Source organism: Branchiostoma floridae, chromosome 9, assembly GCF_000003815.2.
Source record: "Branchiostoma floridae strain S238N-H82 chromosome 9, Bfl_VNyyK, whole genome shotgun sequence".
NCBI lineage: Eukaryota > Metazoa > Chordata > Leptocardii > Amphioxiformes > Branchiostomatidae > Branchiostoma > Branchiostoma floridae.
Window position 1 is genome coordinate 6,834,736 of NC_049987.1, and position 20,770 is coordinate 6,855,505.

At 41.4% G+C, this 20,770-nt stretch overlaps 1 protein-coding gene across 1 annotated transcript in view; it reads right to left on the minus strand.

Annotated features, from left to right (window-relative positions):
* LOC118422878 (glycine receptor subunit alpha-2-like) overlaps positions 1 to 20,770 on the minus strand; it is a 58,206-nt gene that overhangs the window by 27,420 nt on the left and 10,016 nt on the right. The window contains exon 2 of the mRNA XM_035830709.1: positions 16,547 to 16,641. Within this exon, the coding sequence (XP_035686602.1) occupies positions 16,547 to 16,634 (88 nt within the window). The 5' untranslated portion in view covers positions 16,635 to 16,641. The remainder of the gene's footprint in view (positions 1 to 16,546; positions 16,642 to 20,770) is intronic.

Genomic DNA, 20,770 nt, shown 5'->3' on the forward strand with positions numbered 1-20,770 from the left:
AACCGTGGTCTATGCAATGTGCAGGACTATAGGTTCATGAGAAAGCATGTGGGGTATGTGATGTACAATAAGAGCATGTGAGCTGTGGAATATGTCATGTACAACATTGACGGTGCAAAAGAAGCCTGAAATAACTCTGTATGTAATATATATATATAGTGTCCAGCACTACCGGTGCATGAGAAAGCCCGTAAAAACTATGGTGTCTATGATACCGTGCAGGGTGCATGAGAAAACTGTAAGAGCTGTGGCAATGGTGTATGTGTTCTGTATAGTATTACCGTTAAATGAGATAGTCAGTACATATATATATATATATATATATATATATATATATATATGTACTGCATAAACTTTTACTGCATAAACTTGCCAGCTATGGCATCTGCGGCAAGATTCTAGCAACAATAAAATCCTTCCTGTTCTGCAGATCTCTGAAGGTCGTTATAAATGGTCAAGCATCAGAATGTCATAGCATCAATGCTGGAGTACCGCAAGGATCCATCCTCGGTCCAACATTATTTTTAATCTACATAAATGATCTGCCTGATCATATACTGAGATCATTTGTCGACATATATGCTGATGAAACTTCAGTATTTGGCCACACATCCAAGAGATGTAATGACCGCTCCCTTGCAGCTAATCTCTCTGCTGACCTTGATCATACAGTTCAATGGGGCAAAACGTGGCTTGTGACCTTCAACCCTTCAAAAACAAACCTTCTTTCGTTCCATCATAAGAGATCCGATCCGAACCTGCCACCGGTCCAAATGGGTGGGACTCTACTTAAAGAAGCCCCATGCTTTGAGCGACTCTTGGGCCTAAAATTTACACCTGATCTTAAGTGGAATTGTTACATTCAATCCGTTGCCAAGGAAGCTGGGAAAATGGTGGGCTCTTTGTACCGAACCAGAAAATATCTTACCCCCTCTGCTATTCTTTATCTTTATAAGAGTCAGATAAGGCCCAAAATGGAATATTGTTGTCACATTTGGGCTGGAGCCTCCCAGAACTCCCTGACCTGCCTCAATAGAGTACAAAAACGGTTAAGGAACATTGTTGGCAGCGACTTATTCGCCACACTACAACCATTGGCCCAAAGGCGTGATGTAGCTAGCCTAGCACTTTTCTATCGGTACTTCCATGGTAAATGCTCGGCAGAACTTCATTCACTTGTGCCCTCAATACGAACCTTCACAGCAAGAACCCGTTTAGCCACTTCCACGGAAACAAATCATCCTTTTTTCCTACACAATCCACCTAACAGGAGGAAGTTCCACGCTCAGAGCTTTTTTCCTAGAACAACATCGCTATGGAATAAGCTTCCACGGACTTGCTTCCCCACAGGGTACAGCCTGAAACTGTTTAAATTAAGGGTAAACAAACATCTCTCTTCACAATTCAGTAATGTAACCCAAAACGCTTGAGTGGCTCCATGAGCCTTGTTTTGCGGTGACCTCTAAGTAAATAAAAAAAAATATATATATATATATATATATATATATAATGTACAGCACTGTAGGTACACAAGAAAGCCTGTAAGAGCTGCAGTGTGTATGATGTACGTATACAACATTGATTGTGCAGCGTGCATGAAAAAGCCTCCAAGGGTTGCGGTCGTCTTCAACTTCCTCTAAAGTATGAAATGATTTCCAAAATACAATAGCTTTACGCTGGTGCAAAATGCCATACAGAATACAGCAATTATATACTGGAATGCTTTTCATCACACTTGAGTTACTGTGACAGACTTTGATTGAGATAACTCCTTACTTCAAGGTAGGAAAAGTTCATTCCAATCGATATTGTTGCGGTTTGTCTGACTGTGATGTTGCCCCATCCCTCGGCAAGATGCATCTTTTATGACTACACGTCGGCCTTGTCAGTTTGAATCACCAGTAATTGATGTCAGTGGGGGCAATTCTTATCCTTTCAAGCAGTTAATAACCACCATTGCAAGCCTTGTGGGATGTGCGGTTGTACATTATCCATGCGAACTATTCTGCTCATCAGGGACGATCTCGCGTGACCTTTCGTGACCTTTGGGTCACGGTTGACCGAGTTCATCGCCATGTTGCTTTCTTGTCTGCAGGAATTTCGATATCTGAAGAACGCGATTGTGAAGCCAGCTAAGAAGTGTAAAACTTCATAATCACCAACTGGTTTTGGCGAGATGCTTCAGGTTACGGAGGGCAAAGAAGTAGAAAGAGTAAAAACTTGAATCAAAATCTCCAGCTGAAGATCACCATCCGACAACGCCGGATTTTCGAAAACGGTGACGTTAACATCTACACCTAGATCAATTAAATAAAAGATTAATAAAGTACTTTTCTGGAGAGTAAAAAGTAGCGTATAGTACTTCTACATTGCAGCCTAAATATTATGCAATAGCTCATTTTATCTTCTGTCAATATATAGACACAGCTTTTAGCACATTCGTTTTAGGTGCGGCCAGTTATAAAAGCTTTTCGGACATTCGTTTTAGGTGAGGCCAGCTAAAGCTAGGCGGAATTTCATGCCTTTAATCTATATGAATTTAGATTGACAATTTCAGCTTCCAGATCCCGTGCTTACGAAGCAATCAACAACTGATACAGAATTCCAACTACAAGTCTGACGTCAACTTTAGACTAGATGCAGGTACTCTCGGCAGAGCTTTAGAAATAAAAATGTGGTAACATTGATTTCATTTCCTTCGAAGAAAACCATCAAATACTTTGTAAATAACGTTGACATCTGCTAAGTAGACAATATTACTTTCTTCACTTTCATTGTTCATGATAAAGGCAAAATTCTACAGACTTATAATATCAGCTGTCACTTTGTACCCATGATGGAGAGTGAGAGTGAAACGTAAAACGTCCACAGATTCTCGGTGATGTTTTAAGTAGATCCGGGAGCGTCAGGTTTCTTAAACTGCTCTTGAGAAGCAAGGAGTTGTGCTGGTTTGAGATGCCTTAGCTGTGCACGGGTTTAAGGTAAGTAGAGGAAAGGCACAGGCACAGAGGTAGTAGTGTAAGCCGCAATGCGGTACAGATTTCGCCTTCAGGCGCTAAGGTGGTGTGGTGAGTGGTATGATGAGGTGTCACTGCATCTTACAGCTTTCAACGTTCCTGTCCATACTGTAATGGTTCGGTCGTCTCAGCTGTGCACGGTACGGGATTATGTGAGGTACGGGAATACCACAGGCACAACATTATATAAGCATTATGTAAGTGATGCACGGAAGATTTGCACGGAGGCCATGTTTCGTTATGTGTAACAGGTTCTGTTATTCATTTACCGTATCAAGTTATTACTAAATATTCATTCAACGACAGTTTGCACTTCTATATGCATTCAGGCTCATTCCCAGCTTACTTATCCAGCCGCTCGATTTATTTTAACGCAAATGCAACACGAAATTCGCAAGCTTTCCTGTGAAAATATCCCCTCTACTCGTAATCCTATCTCGCAGCAGCTCACTCCACCTCTCCAACATGTCCATACTTATCAGAGAACTCTATAATGTACTTTCCTTTGCGCCACTATCTGCAAAATAACACACCACCCACACGTCTGGTCCGAACGAGGCAGGGGAAAAGTCTATGTGTCTACATCAGCAGAGCTAACCCTTTGTGATAGCCACAGGCTAGTTATGCAGCCCCACTTGTGCGTCTTGAAATGGCAAATGCCAGACTTATGAAAGATACAGAAAAAAAAGCACCAGACAGAATCAGTAACACTGGATTAGGTAGTTTCCATTTGGGACGTCGGAGCCGCACTGCTATTCATGCATTCATCAGCCACTGCCTGCTGGTAGAGTTTAGAGTTAGCGTGAAGTGTAAAACTTGAAAGATGAAAGGGAAGACTTCGTGTATATTTTACGGCGTACAAAAGCCCTTTGGGATGTGACTTTGCACCATTGCTGGGCCATTCTGCTAGAAAAGATAGAGTTATATGTAACTGTCCATTCCATGAAGCCCTGCTGGATATCCATTCTAAGTAAACGCTACTTTATGCCCATTTAAAGTAAAGGTTGGTGTATGTTTATTATGTCTGAACGAAGTTATCGGAAACACAAAGACTGTCGGCTAAGAGCAGCACAATAATGAAGTTTAGGGTCAAGGCGTTTGGAAACTTTCACTTTACCATGGAGTCCACTTGCTGTAGAATGGAGAGAACGCTCTTCTGATTCTATGTATGGCGCATAGACAACAGCAATCCATGTCACTTCGCAAACTTCATCCACGGCCCGAAGATGGATTCTCTAATACCTTCACAACAGAAAACTATCATCTCAGAAATCGTTATCTACCAAACTTTCTTGCAATATAGAGAAGGCAAAACTCTTAACAATAGTTAATTGACGGACTCAACTTCGATTCTACCCTTTTACATGCCACAGCAGAAAGCTAGTTTACTTCAAACCTTTCCAAACTTTGAATGTTAGGGAACCTTTATGAACCCTATCTTTATGCACCCGAAGTGCCAGCTTAGATTTTGCTTATGATATGACCTCGCACATTCTTTTATGACTTTTCAAAATTGGCTCGTAGAAGTTTAGATAATTTATGGCTTGTGTTTTTATGTTATTGATGTTGACATGAATTGTTTAATGACTGTTCAGAGACCATGTTCACAGAATATTGTTTCGCGTGTAATATACTACTGAGCTTCTAGACCAGATCAGCTACAATCGGCATGATTGATGTCATAATTGTATGACATATAGGTGGTATTAGTTATCGGGGGGAACTACGCCGAAGTGTGAATCCTTTGACACTAACAGTTAATCTCGACCTGGTTCGTTTATGAGTCATTAAAAAAATAGACTATGCAAGCATATTTTACTCAGTAGTAAGATATATCCTGGTATAATGTCCTCCGAAAGTTTGATGTGACGAATGCAAACGAATGAGACCGCCTGGTGCTTGTTTTTCTCTCACCGTAGGGGGGATTTAAGTTTCAACCTTTTAGCTGAAAAGGCACCCTTGCCATAGATGGACAGCAATGGTAGCATAGATAAGTTCGTTAGGAGCCACCGTGTCCCGTAGCTGTAGCCATAAACGCAAAGGTTAAGCGTTCTTGTCCATTACAGAGTACAGGAACTGTCGTCTGAGAGCAGGTTAAACGGTGAAGTGATGGCGGGGTTTACGGTAAGTGTGCGTGTTGGTGCTATAACCGTGAGATGTTTTCTTGTAAGCCTTAGCGTTGTAGCTTTACATATCTTAGACGTAGAAATCGTGAAGTTTTGACCTTTTTCCCCTTAGTTTTCAAGGCTGGTTATCAAGTTCATGACATCGTCGACCAATATAACATCGTCCGATACAGTTTTAGTAATAACCTCTACTATGGATAGTATGTGTTTTCGGGACAAACCTTGAAATCATTTAAAATTACATGAAGTATACCATATAACCTGCTCATTAAGAAAACCGATAAACCCTTTAATCTCTATGTTGCAACAGTATCAGTGAAAACGTAAAAATTTCTTTAATATCATCATTCCTAGTGCAGCTGTGTCATACAGGCAGCGTAATAAACCAAGCTGTACAATTTAATGAGCTTTAATGAATGTAGGTGAATTATCATTTACAGCAAAATCCTCTAGCACTTTAATATTGTGAAGTTACCAACTGGGCGTCATAACCATACAGGGATCAGGCCCTTGGGGATATCGCCGGGAACTGTTATTAGTTATTAAACATAAACTGTTGTATTTATTACAGACAGGATTAAAATTATCAACAGGATCAGAATGAAGGCGATTGACCCCAATGGTTTATCTCCACCAGGAGAAAGTAAACCCATGTATAAAGGCATCTCGTAATCCCAAATGCACGAGAAGTACCAAGATGTTATGGAGGATCCACGTTTTGTTGTGCGTTATCAGTAGTGTACATGTCCCCGTAAGCCGGATTTCTATCTCAAATAACATCAACTCGTCAAGAGACGAATTAAAAGTTCACATTCGACAGACCTATAGACATTAGCAACCTTGATCTGTCCCTGGTGCTGAAATTAATGTTATAGTGTAAAGACCACTTCCCAGAGTTCTGTGCGTGTGGCTTAACTTGTCTGGCTATTTGATTGGGATTCTTCCCTTTCTTCTCATCTGTCCTCGTAACTGTTTTCCCATGGGTACCCTTGAATGTTATCGTTACGGCCAGACTTAACGGCATTGCGACATGTCTTGGTACATTTAATGTCTGACTTTATTTCTTTACCAGCTGAAAGCAGAATGTTGCCGAGAACTGGCAAAATAAAATTAATTCTGTTGCAGTTTTACCAATACATTTTCGTCATTTTTCAGCCGAAACAGAGCTCCCCGTACCTTCTGTGCCTGATAAAACACAATTGAACGCATTATGTTTGTTTTCTATCCTCAAATTTATCTTTTTTATTATTGTTCTCATGTCTAATTCAGGCATATCCCTCTCAAATGCATGCACTTGCTGACTGGCTCAAAGTCCATAATACGTTTTTTTAGTTCTGCCTCGGTAAGCACATTTGTGAACCATTCACGTCCGTCCGCCTGTCTCTTCTTACATCCTCAACCTTAAGGAACTCCCCCGTGATTGAGGAACTATTGACGGCAGGTAACGTGTAGGAAATAGGATACATTAATCAGTGGCACGATATGAAACTTCACGCGATCAACTTCCTATTAACTATGATCCTCTTCCTGCGTATCAGACACGCATGGGGGAAAAACGGTCAGGTACGAAGCGACCAGGCGACAGATTTGGTCTGTAATGTGCGGAAGATTGAGGGGGAGGATTCTTCCGTGACGTCAGGAAACTGGTGAAAAATGACTGTAATAACCCAAACGCCGCCTTGCTCATTTACCGAGTTGAAAGGCTCACATTCAGAAATTGAACATTACTTAAATCAATTCAGTTTGACTCCATGAACACACTTAAGAGGTCGACCTCTGATTACCGTAAGTACGAAGAAATTGCACGAACGATTTCACAGCAGGACGAAAAACCATTTGGACAGTCTATATCACATCCACTTCGGCCGGAATGTGTTCAAAAACTTAAAGTTACTGAAATCAATTCAGTCTAGCCGCATGGATCCGTACTAAAGAAGTAGACCTTTCTTCGAAGAAATTGTACAGAAGATTTCACAGCGATGCGTCAGGACATTAGGACAGTCATTTATATTAGAGCAATGGACGTTACTGAGATCAATTGTGCACAAATGAATGGTAGTATGTCCCACCGTAAGTATGTTGAAAAAAAGTAAAGTAGAATCAGGGACATTTAGGCAGTAATATATCGGCATACTTTACAGGTTGACCTCACATCGCAGAAATTACACAAACGACTTCACAGCTGGAGAGACACAGGGACACAGTGACCAAAGTATAGTCATAAATTGAATGTTTTTGGACGTAGTTGAATTGGTTTTCTTGAAATGAATATCAGTGTTTTCCATATTTTGGACTTTCGGCCTCAAGCAGTCTTACCCTAAGCATGTTGAATGCGCATGGTGAAATTTAAAGTACTAGTAAGTCCCCAAAACATTCGGTCAGTCATAAAAGACAACTACCATAGCCAGACGAAATACTGAGGCCTGCTTTCATGCAAGCAATGTTGCTCAAATGCATGACTTATTTCCTCCTATCAGATACAATCAGCATAACAAGGCGCACTGGTCTCTACATTCAACTGTTTCATATGCTGGTTTTCTATCCTGCACATAAAGATGCCGTCGTACGACTGAAGGAGATTTGGGGAAAATCCCACTGCAGTATCTTGACCAGAAAAGAAGAAACACAGAACGAACCATTGATCTATTCTATGGTTATCCAGGAATTAGGACAGGGATTTGTGAGAAAGATGAGTTGAGCACTAAAGTAAAAGAGAGTTTGGTTTGAATGAGACCATTTCTCCACAGACAAGGCTGGAGAAGCTAAAATCACCAGCCGGGATTCGGGGACGTCAGATGATGGAAAGCGTCTATTACTTTTTGTACAACTGTGCTAGTATTTCATTAAACGCCTACTTTCATCTTAACCACCCACAATTCGATTTACATCTGTACTGCAGATTGCTTTGCGTAGGGGGTAAGCCTTTTTACATGCGTTTGGACGGTTATGTATCAGAACCAATTTTTGCCAGAATGCAGTCAGAAATTGAACACTACTGAAGCCAGATTTTGTTGGCAGCTATCTGATTTCCTTCAATTTCACCAAGCTTCATGTGGAATCCCCAAGTGTGGAACAAACGGCGCCATTTGATTACGCACGAACATTTGATGTCAGTTACATTCTGCTCCTAGATGTATTCCGGTAAAGGTGGCACTAACATATGACTGTCCAAATGTCCGCGCTCATCACTGTGAAATAGTCAATGCAATTTCTACATACTTAAGGTCAGAGGAGACATGTTTCTTCAATATGGACCCATGGGGTTACACGGACTCGATTTTATGAATGTACATCTTCAGAACGCATTGCTGTATGTTTGTAAAAACAAACATCTGTGTGATGTCGCAACCTACTGAGAGCCCTCTTCCGATTTCATTTTCCATATGGGAGTTGGAAATATAGCCACGAGCGCGCCGCAACAGTTAGAGCTGCAACGTTTCTTCCCTGATAAATGTTACAAACTTTTGTCCACCTGGGCCCATACCCGGCCCATTCCCTGGGTCCATCCATTCATATTTACATTTTCCTGTCCATGTACGATATGGCCGTGGCCTGGCAAACGTCGTGTGACCATTGTACGATTGTTAACGTTTTTTTTTTGTTTTGCTTTCGGGGACAGTCGTGTTTGTGTGCTGTGTAAGTGGTTGGTTACGTCACAGCCTGCTTAAAAATAGTATTGCATCAACATCGTACGACGCGGCCCAGGGTTGTAGCCAGGCTGAAATTTTTTTCAGTCCCCTTGATTTTGAACGGGAATCCTATCGACCACCGAAGGCATGGCGTGACGTTGCACGTCATTTCTAGGGGGTCTGGGTCCCAGAAAATTTTTAAATCAAGACCCTCTGAAACACTATTTCCTGCATTTTGAGGTGCAATTTTTTTTTATATATCTTTACATATCAATTTTTGTCTGTCCCAAGGGACGGAATGGGGAAAACTTTTTTCAGTCCCCAGCTGCAAAATTCCTTCAAAGGACTGAAGGACAGGTGCTGGCTACAACCCTTTTTTCGAGAACTTTATTTCTTCCCAGTGGGAGGCAGTATGAACGCTGACAGGTGGATGTCTGTTATCTTTGAGCAGATTCGCCAATATATTTTCCATGTTTTGTCGGCAATTAGGGTATAAGCTAACTTTGTAAATCAGTCTGGGTAATACAAGATCTATGTCCTGGTTCATCCATATAACTGCTATACATCCTAACTTCCCCACTGTTATAGATGAAGAGGAGACGACCCAACTATTAAAGGGGAATTCCACTCCAGACGGGACTGTTATTTTCCGATAGATATTAATTGTAGAAGTGACAAATGTATGCTATGTACCATTATACGAAAGAGAACCCATTAGCCCCACGCGCATCAAAAAGCATTCAGTCTTCTACAAAACTCCCCAAGTACCCTCTAATTAAATTAAATCAATCTCAGCCTATGGCTGAATACAATGTGCCTGACTTAAGATAGGATACAAAGCTAATTTCAGGGGCGCTAGGAAAAACACGTCTTGATATGTGTTCTTTGATATCTTGTGAACAATTGACCTTCTTGGTGTGCTTAGCGCCCCTCATTTACGCCAAAAATATTCACGATAAAGGAAGTGTCTACACGTATAGGGAATACATGGGTAGGGTCTGCATGGGTTTAGTGAGTGTCATGTTGTTTTACAAACACACGTTGCGTAATTCGCCACAAGTGGACTTCCACAAAAGGTCGGCTGATCATGTATTCATTGATACATTATCTATTGGAAAATAACACTCTCTTCTGGAGTGGAATGCCTCTTTAACACCATGGAACCCACACGTCATACAACGTATTAGAAGACGTGGTTAGGTCTTCCCCTGCCTTCATTTAAAGTCGAACTCGGTAAAGGTACAATTAGCTAATTAGAAGTTTCTGACTAGTTTCTGATATTTCAGTTTTGAACACTATGATAAAATATACTTTTCCTGGTACATGTATCAATGATTAGCCCTCAGGTGTGATTTGGCAATAACCTTATCATTATTGTTATTATGCGTGGCCATAACGTAACATCTGGCATGAAGATAACCAGCCAGTGAAGAATAAACGGAGTAGGAAACCGTTGGAATACAAATCAAAGGAACAGTGAAGTGAGTAAAGGTTTAGTGAAGTGAGTCTGAAATATTACCACGGCAGCTCGGTGGCTGTTAAGGGTTGTGCATAAAGGTGCGCTCCCACCGCACTTGTGTCAAGCTTGCGTCACTGCGGGGCTCGTTCACTGCGACATTACAAGTTTCGGCGTTATGTAGAAAGTGAAGATGATAGAAAATGTTAATGTGTGTTATTCCGTACCTTGTTCTCTCCATCTATATTGTACAGCACGCATACGTACAGAATGTAAGCCATAGGTGGGATAAAGCTCCCTGAGTTTACGAAGGGGGCAATGTCGAAGGGCTTGAGGATCTGGACTGGTGATAGTATGCCCCCAAACATGTTTATCACTCCTCACAATCACACTTTCCCATTAAAAGTACAGGAATGTACTTTGAAGTACATTGCTTCACTGGGGCATAATCGTGGACATACATTTAGCGTCATTATGTCAAATAGCCTCTCTAGCTGAAAAACTAAAATCGTAATCGCAGCATTGACTTTATTGGACACAATATCTTTTTATTCCTTCAAATGAGTGGGGAAATCTCTATACTTTCTTGTATGTTATTTCTTTATTGATTCATATTGCAGACTATATATTGTATGGTTTGCACTGCTTCGGCATAAGCTCTAACAACACTCTACTTTTTGAATACATTTATCATAGCTGAAGTGAAGTAACGGTAGAAGTATCCTGAAAGAGCCTTTCCGTACGGCATACATCATGGTCGTTAGATCTACTCAGCACGGGTGGACGGTATAATTTCTCCATCAGCGCGAAGCTGTGTTCCCCAGTAAAACCGTTACTCGCAGCGTTGGTAAATCTGTATAAGTCGACTTCTGTCCGGCATACCTCTTTGTGAGTTATGATAGTAAGGTGTTTATATAGCTTCGCTGCCAGTAAGTGTGTCATTTTCATGTCAAATCTACCGGCAAACAAATAGTCTCACTCAACTTTTCAAGAGAAAAAGAGTATCATGAACCGGCCCATACTCAATAACTGGACGAAATGGAGGAATAAATGGTGCGTATTGTGTAACTAACGTCTCAGATACATCTACTCCCTTCAGGTATAAGGCATAAAATGTTAGCATCTTCGCGAAGCCACGTCCTCAGGAAAAAAAAACATAACTCGCGGCATTCGTCAATCTCTATACATCAACAATGTTAGCAATGCACGTATTACGTTACTCCTGACAGCAACGGGCAATATCATGGTTCCGTCTTTTTACGAATACCTTTCTGCGAACCCATAAAAAACCAAAGTGACTTCTGAAGTGAGACATAGCAAAATCAACATACCATATCTACCTCATCATACACTATGGTACGGCTGCTGTTACGCGTGTGTTCCGTAGCTTATGACAGCTTTATGCAGAAGTAATGCTGTAATATCCTCTTACACCGGCGTATTCCAGTACCCCTACAAAAGTCAAACTCAGCCACTTAGGAACAAAATCACCCCATGAGCCGGTCCAATCGCCCCATCACTGCACAAAATGGCAGGTGTAAAGACGCAGTGAGCAGATGCAGTGGTGCTGCACAGGTTCCCCGAGATGATAACACGCGCGTTTTGTGGTGACGGATTGCCCGGAGTCATGTGTAAATACTGTAGGTCCGAGACGTCATGTCAAGGTGACGTTTTCATGCCTTTTGAAATCCCCTGGGGTGCAGGAGATTGCAGGGTCGGCCGGCCGGGACTGAGCCGGTAATCTTCACTGTGAAGACAGGGTCATTGGGGTGAAACGTCTTCCGTTCCGAGTAAAAAAACTAAGGGTCACACAAGAAGAAAAAAAATAGCTATTCATGTATTAATTCCGCAGGGGGTGTAAGGAGCTTGGAAACTTCCCTTATATAGTAAAACGGGAGAAATAAATGGCACTAATGACTGCATAAAACACAACAATTTTCAGACAAAATGTTTGCGTTATCAGTGTAAATGCCACCCGAACAATTCCACGTTTCTGCCATACATCAAAGATAACTATTTCCCCTTAAACGTCCCGTACGCATTGTTTTACCATCAGATTATTTATAGTTTATAAATCAAACGGAAATTGGCCTCATGGCTGCTTTTCACTGATAGGAAAGTTTGGTTTGTACACATTCACTGCCATATCAGACTGGTGCTTGCCTCTCTATCCTTGTCACTACTCGCTGGGTCGTTTTTCCCATTCCAATAGAGTTGCTCTATAAACTTTATTTGATAAACGGCTTAACCCAACTTAAAGTGTCTTTATTACTATGCTGCAGAGGAAACCGACTTAAAAACAACTTATCATTTAATTAAACATCTCCCTTTCGTAGCGCGGTTCTCCTAATGGTTTCCCACTGAAACGAGTCCATAGCTCAGCCAGCGGAAGAACGCATTTCCCTACCATAGAAAATAACACACGTCTCCATCAGCTGTGACAGAAAGAGGTCGTGTTTCGGCTTTGATATTTTTCCTATTGATTTTGGGTCAGCGCGAAGCTTTTGACATGCCTTCATCTCCTGATCCTGAGATAAATCAATAAAGATGAAAGTCTGAGTTGCGGTGACTTTTTGTTGTGATGACTGGAGACAAATGTTAGGCCAGTGTTGAGGTAGGTAGGTCAACAACACGGCAGTACCTTACATTACCGGCCGGGGCTGACCAGGGCAGATACACACGGTGATAGGGAGGAACAATGAATACATGAATAAGGCACAGAAAAGTCCGGCATGCTTTATATTTGTCACTCGCTAATACTGGAAAGTTTCAGAACAAAGATTTGTATGATTGGAGCGGTTGCATGAACTTCATTTTGGGGACAATTTGGTACGGGTGATTCAACTACCTGTTTTTCTCGCCACGTTTTGTTTGTGACAGAGTCTGCTGTTATAGACTATATATTGTTACATCGGTGCTTCAAGTAATAACTATTTCATAGTTTTGTCGTTACTGAAACTGTCTTGATTTGCCATTTGAAAATTTCATTCACTTTGACGGAATTTTAGTGTATTACAATCTTTAAAGTAACCATTGTGGTTTCCTGCATTTCTTACAATGCAAGTATTTTCATAAGAAGAAGATGTTAGATTAATGTTACGTTTGAGGAATTTACAATGAAGAACTAGGAATGCAAAAGCTTGGAAGAAAGCCAAAAGACGTCGTAATGATATCCAAGAAGTGGCCACAAGGGTCGCGGGGCTGCATATGTATGACGTCACCCAAATTGAACTTGTACTTGTAATGACAGACAAGCGAGTCTGCCTACCAGTTATCTAGGGACAAGGTCTGCACAATAATGGTTTTCTTAACTCTGTGGAATTTACAATTTTCTCTTGGATTGAAAGGCCTAGTTCACGCAGCTGAAAATCTATATCAAAGCACTTATCAGAAATGCAAGCTACCTATAGGGAATCCTTTATTCCCGTCCCGACTGTGTACAAAAGCCGTGTCTACCACACCTCGTATAAAAACTCAACAGTCGCTTTGTTTATCGGTTTCATTCAGCAGTACCGTCAATGTTGAAACCCGCATTCCACTTAATTTTTGATGCTGAATGCGTCAAATAAACCCAGCATGAATTTATATCTCCCGTGGCCCCGTGTTATCAAATGTACACATACGATAAGGTGGGGCTTGATTATAATCTTTGTTAATATCCTTTCTTAAAACTGATCTTACTTTCCATTTGATCCTCGATATTTTTATATTATTCCACGGTAAGTACAGAACCGCTATTGAATCAAACATCACCACATCCACACACGCGAACTGAATATAAAACATCACCGCACTACTTTCCAAAAGCTTTTGAACAGCCGCCATGGTCGCGTGTGAAGTTCTAACTTGGGGCGTTGCTTCGATGATGTCAGTGAACGACTTGCCCACGCGTATTGATTTCTTATGCTTCACTCTTCATATATACTAGCTGAACCCTTGCACCCAGCCGCTCAGAGTAGCAGACTTTAAGGCGCAGTCATATTCCGCCACCAAACGTCGTGATCTGTTTCACGTTATTCAGCTTTGACCACATTTTCTGCCAATGCCTTGTAACATCGACAACACATAAACGAGTGTTCCTAACATGCTGTCGTAAGCTTTACAGAAAGGCAACCTTGAAACATGTATTGATAGATCATCTTACTTCTAGATTCTGTACGGCAATTCAACCTTTCTCTTTTTTGTATCGCATTCAGGCATGTGATGATTTCAATCACCAGTTTGTGACTCTTGCGACAGATGGTCACTGATCCGGAACAATCCTCATACACGTAACAAGTCGCTGCAAATCCAGAAATCGATGTGAAACGTATTTCATAATAAGAATGTGTGAGTCCGTTATAAAACTAGCGTAAAATGACGGATTATGTCACGATATCAAACTGGTAAAACGGGCGCATGGATCGTAAAAAGTCCATTACGATAGATATTGCCAGATTTGTTGTCGCCTAGCGCCTCAATCCTTTGCACCAATGACACCCGGCTTCTGGGAACAATCAACGAAACTGAAGACTTATCGTTTGAAGTGGCAGAAGACAACATCTGACCTAGCCTACTTCGTGGCAATTTTGTAACCACAGAGTACCGTTAAGCCTACATCTATGACTGTTACATATGTAATTGAGAACCGTTATCAGAATGAGAATCTGCCTGTCTGATCAGCAAGGTCCTGCCCATATGCGTACTCCTGCCGCAGGTCGTGTGGCAGCCGCTGATGAACAGGGTTACTGGAGCGGGAAGCGCAGGTACATTTGAATCATCATAACAAGGCCATGTTTTCCATGATGGATAAGACATATCGAAACTTGGTCCTTTTTTTTATACACTGAGACCTCGCGAATCCAGCAATGGTGCTATCATACAGTTTCATCGACACACGGAGATCCTATGCATGGTTCAAGATGATGGGTTTGAGAGGCATTATCAGAGTGTGCCTGTGCAGAACCATATTGAACTCCTACACATCAGCGCACTACGCCCTGGGCTGGGGTTTAGCAGGTGATGGAAAGCTTGCTGCACCACGAAGTGCCTTCAGGTACAAACAAAAACTAGGCCAACCTTCAACCGATAGGAAGACCATACTGAAATTCTTTGTATACTTTGTATGAAAAGATTTGAATTCGCGGAAAGCATGGAATTGTGAGGTTTCAGAAACAAGCGTACACAAATGGTTTTAAATGATGGAATTGAAAGATCTTATCAGTGTGTCTGAGAAACAATTACTAAGCCGGGAGGAAGACAGTAGAGGGGATTATCAAAATCTGGCTTATCTTTGTACACTTTCTAAAAGAAGATCTCTCTAATATTCGCAGCAAGTTCCATTCACACTCTCATGATCAAACTTGCACTTATGATTTTAGATGATAGAATTACAAGGCGTTATCAACGCCGCCAGGTAAGGTCATATAACATCAATCTTACCAAAGCATAAAACGTACTTAGGGATAAACAAAAACTAGGCCAAGGGCAAACAGATGCAGACTCGCCGGTGCGGGGAACGTGCGCGGAACTTTTAATAGCTTTTCGCGATAAAGTGTGCGCATAATGAGCAATCCTCCAGAATTAATTGCGAGGATTTGTGGTGAATCGTACCGCCCAGATCACGCACAATGCTTCCAGAAACAGGAGCATTTATTCCGTGGGTTGGGGTATTATCTAGTCATTTTAGGACGGCAAACCCGTCTGTTAAGTACTGGAGACGCCGTCACAATGTGTGCTTACCGATCTTTGCCATCTATTATCGTTCATCAGGATGATCGTTTCTTGTTGAGAGCAATGTGACAAATCGTTTTCTAGTCACAACATGTCGCCGACAGTTTGTCTAAATACATATTTGTCCGGCCGACATATTCAATCATCATTGAAAGGACACAAAAGCTTCCCGAGAGATACAACCGGAGCGAGAGTCGGAAATAGGGCTATTTCCCAGCAGAAATAATAGCTATTTCCCTGCAGAAACAAAAATAGTACTCAAAATTTTAGAATATTGCAAAACGATGCTTTACGAGAGCGGGTAACAAATGGTTGAACTACGCGATACAAATCAGCTGTGGTTGATAAGATTCAGAGGCACCTTATCAACCCAAACCTTCAACACAAACCTCTGACTCAACCAACAAATCAAACAGTTGTGTTTCGACGTGAATGAATGATGTTGTGAGAGGTGTTGTTTCATTTGATGCATTTGGTAGGTTTCGTATTCTTATCATAATTTTGTCATCTGCAGCTGTTGTCTGTATCTCTGTGAACAGTTACTAGGCTGACGTGTGTAGCGTTTGTTCACATTCTCAATACATACAGATGCAATCTCGGACGTACCGTTAAAGTTAGGCCTGATCCTGTGGTCATAGTCGTCCAGCAGGCGGAAGAAGGACTCGGTGGGAGTGGCAGTCTCCTGAACAGACATCGCTCCCCTGAAGAACAGTGGGGAGAAAACAGTGGGGGGATCAACCATAGCTGTATTGCGTTGTTTCTGGTAGCGTTTGCTACTTCTTCTGGTTCCCGTTCTAAAACTGGGCAGCTAGCACCATCTTTCCTAACATCTCTTCCATCATTATATAGAGAGAGAGAGAGAGAGAGAGAGAGAGAGAGATAGATATATATATATATATATATATATATATATATATATATAGATAGATATAGATATAGATATATAGATATAGATATTTCTGCATCGTTATCAAGACAACTTATGGCTACATATATCGTTATCAAATTTATAGTTCTGCATCGTTATACAAAACCCTGTGTTTCTGCGTCTTATCAAAACATATCTGTTTTTTATTTAAAAAAGGAGACCAAGCGTTAAAAAAAATAACATGATACCTAGTAAGACCCTTGTTTAATTTTGTCATTCATTATTCCCAACTTCCCCTAGTTCCTGCTGTTAGGGACTGATTAGCGACCTTTTTGTCTCACTGCACAGCAGGGGAATACAAACGCCTGGAAATAATACATCCTCACGACTTGTTGCGGCCTCCTTAACAGACAACACTCCAACAGAAAACATCGGGCGGAAATTGAAGAATGAATTAATCATGGTTTTGCTTCATTGGGCTTTTGCAACCTTGGAGAATTTTATGTGGCCTCGGAAAATTAGACGGGTTTTACCCGGCTTTGGTAAATTAGACGAATCTAAAATAGATGCTCGTGATTTATTCCTACCAAAGCTACAAAATGCATCAACAACAAGCACTACAAAATGGACGACTGTCGTTCTCCAAATGTAACTAAGGGCCATCACCAGCTGTGCTGTTTTCCTGTATATTTCTGTGATCAGACAACCATTAAACTGTTCAGTATTTTATTTTCACCTTCATTTTAATATAGAGCACAAGCTAAATGCATTTCCTGTAAAACATACTTTATTGACATATATTGGAAACACGAAAGTTGCCAATAAAGTCAAGATTAGCTGGTTTACCATTTACGAGTGACACAAACTGGCCACTTCAATATAATCTCGATATGGAATTTTAAGCTTCCTTTCATCAACAAAACTCTGCAAATGAATAAGATAAATCATAGATATCCTCACAGATTTTGGAGCGTTCGAGTCTGTGATCATACTTTTTGTAAAATGGATGATTTGGCCATTGGGCAAATAAGAAAACAATTTTTGTTCTGGGTCCAGTATTAATTGTACATTGACAGAATTGTAAGGCGTTGATTTCTTTTGGCAATTTGTCTAGAATCAACCTCAAAATTGCACATTTATGTAATGGAGACATCTACCAATAAATCAATGACTAAGCTAGACTATGACTAGGGATTTCTCATTTTTTTATCGCTAAGATGAATCAATTTGCAGATTTCGTTGAATAAGTGCATGCATTTTGTCCTCATAAACGTTGTAAGTGAAAACTGAACAAGCATCAGTAACGAACATGTACTACACAAGGTTACAGGCCTGCTTTACAAGGAGAGCCCGGCGCCCTGCCGTCGGTCGTTCAAAGGAAGACGGAAGGAAGGAGCGACAGAAAAGACTACAGGGCCGATAAGTTCCCCCGCCTTTCTGATAAACATTCGTGCGGAGCCAAGCTGCCTCCTGATGCAGTCTGTACTCGTCAGATAATGTATACTTTCAATGGAAATTATATCTATCTGATGTAATTACGTGGTTCTCTTTCATTCTTACTTTCGATATCGTTTGTGCTTTGAAAGACTGTGCGGACAGGCAGGTCGACTAATTGTTAATTAATCATGTGTGTTTTAGCCCCCCCCCCCCCCCATTTAGTTTTAATGTCTACTCTATCTATATTTTATATGTGTTTGAGGAGGGGATCAAACAAGCAAATTTCGTCTGCAATATTCTTTGAATACATGTGAGCAGAATAAAAAGACAGATAGTAAACATGGTTATACTGTTACTGGTAGTGTGCCCTATAGGTAATACAAAAAGCCTAAATTAAATGCAAATTCTAAGGTAGCACTTTCTATCTTGCACAGGCTTAATGCAACGGTGGTAGATCAAATCCAACGATAGCACGATTAAGTCAGAGAAGCATTTTACTTGGCGTAAGTGCTAAGATTGCCTCAAGCAGTTATTTGGGAGGCTACAATGCATAGAAGTAATAATACACAGTACCATACCAAAGAGATATATCTCTAACCCTACAAAAGGAGACAGTGTGTATGTTAGAAGACACGCAGGGGTATTTATTAGTGGATGTTCAGACGGCAGGGACTGGCGTCCTGTAGGAAAACCGATGAAATGAAATAACTCAATTCCGTTTCCATTCGCTATGTAAGGCCCCCTTTCCACTAGACGGCGATCGCGCTGCGCTCTCACTATGAACTAAATAAGATATATGTAACCTTTAATTCCTTACTTTGTATATCATACAGAATGTAAAAGTGTGATTGGCAGAACAACAAAGCACACAAAGTGTAAAAACATTCGTTTCTTTTCTATACAATTCGTAAAATTCTGTAAAATCTGTAAAATTTGAGGTCGCAGAGAGAGCGCGGCGAGAGCGCCGTCCTAGTGGAAAGGGGGGGTATAAGCGCTGATTCTACGTTGCCTTCTATGGATGACCAAACCGCTTATCCTGTATCTCTTGATCCTCATCATTAAGACACAGACATGCTTAAGGCACCAGCTTTACTGATCTGATAACAACAGGTAATGAGCAGGTGGTCACTGTGCGAGAGGGAAATCTGATGGTCAACTTCAACTTGTTCATACTCGTTAGTGCTGATTCTACTTACATAAAGTAACCTACGAAGGCTGACCAAAGCTCCGATCTCTTGATACCTGCCAGTCGTGCCAGCCAGTTTTTCTCACCGGATAAAGACAGGTACCCTCACCTGAGTACTGATAACACCTGGACACCTGGTATACTCACCTGAGTACTGATAACACAGGGTATATTCACCTGAGTACTGATAACACCAGGTAACTCACCTGAGTACTGATAACACCAGGTAACTCACCTGAGTACTGATAACACCAGGTAACTCACCTGAGTACTAATAACACAGGGTACAATCACCTGGGTACAGAAAACACCAGGTAAGCTCAAATGAGCACTGGTAAGGTCTAAGTCACATTTCCAAACCGGGGCCCTCCTGAGCAGCTTTCGAGAACAAAGGGTATGATATTGAAAACACCAACTACAAAAGACGTGAAGAGAATGGTCATATGCATTATTTGTCTATGTTTTAAGTACATGTATACATTTCTATTTTTCGTTTCCACAAATATTGCAACTGGGCACTGGTTTGGGAATGTGACGTTAGCCTAACACGAGGTACACTCACCTGAGTACAGATAACATGAGGTAAACTCACCTGAGTACTGACAACACCAGGTAAATGCGCTGCAGAAACAGAACCGCTCTTCTTGAGTAAACCTGCACGCCACGCGAAACCATCTTGAGGTTGTCGGAAATTCCTCCTGTACGACTCGCAGCTTGTTAAGAGCAGCTGCACAATCCTCGCGCAGGTCCGGTACTGAGCCCACTCTCACACCGACTCTCTCTCCTCAAACGTCACGGAGAACATTTCACATGCACGAAATTACCCAAGATTCATTGGGCTGCGGAGAAGGAGGCAGACATGCTTCAGTGCGTCTTGAAAAAGACCATCCTTAAGATTCCTCTGCACCGCCACTTGAAGGAGAGGGATGAAGAATTGGCACAGTGACTTCCTTATTGATTTTAGTTCCCAAGTTCAGAGAACCTGGCAGGTACCGAGAGTATTTCAATACGGAGATGTCAAAAGGGGAAAAAAGAATACATTTATCGTACATGTCAGTCGTCAACGGGCTGAGTACAGGTCAATGTTATCCGGAACAGGTTCGTGGTACAGTAATCGGATACGTGAGTTCGGCTTCTTATTTGTAGAGTTGGAAATGTAGGGTGAGATGGGTTGGTTTGAAATATTCCACTCAGAGTGGCGGTGTGTACTCCAAGTGGAGAGTCACAGTGAAAGTAATTCCCTCAGATCCTGTGTGGAAATAGCTCCGGTTATCCACAGTTTTCCCTAGCACTATATGCCTTCTCTCCTCGGTCTGATTTGAGCTGCTGAGGACCGACA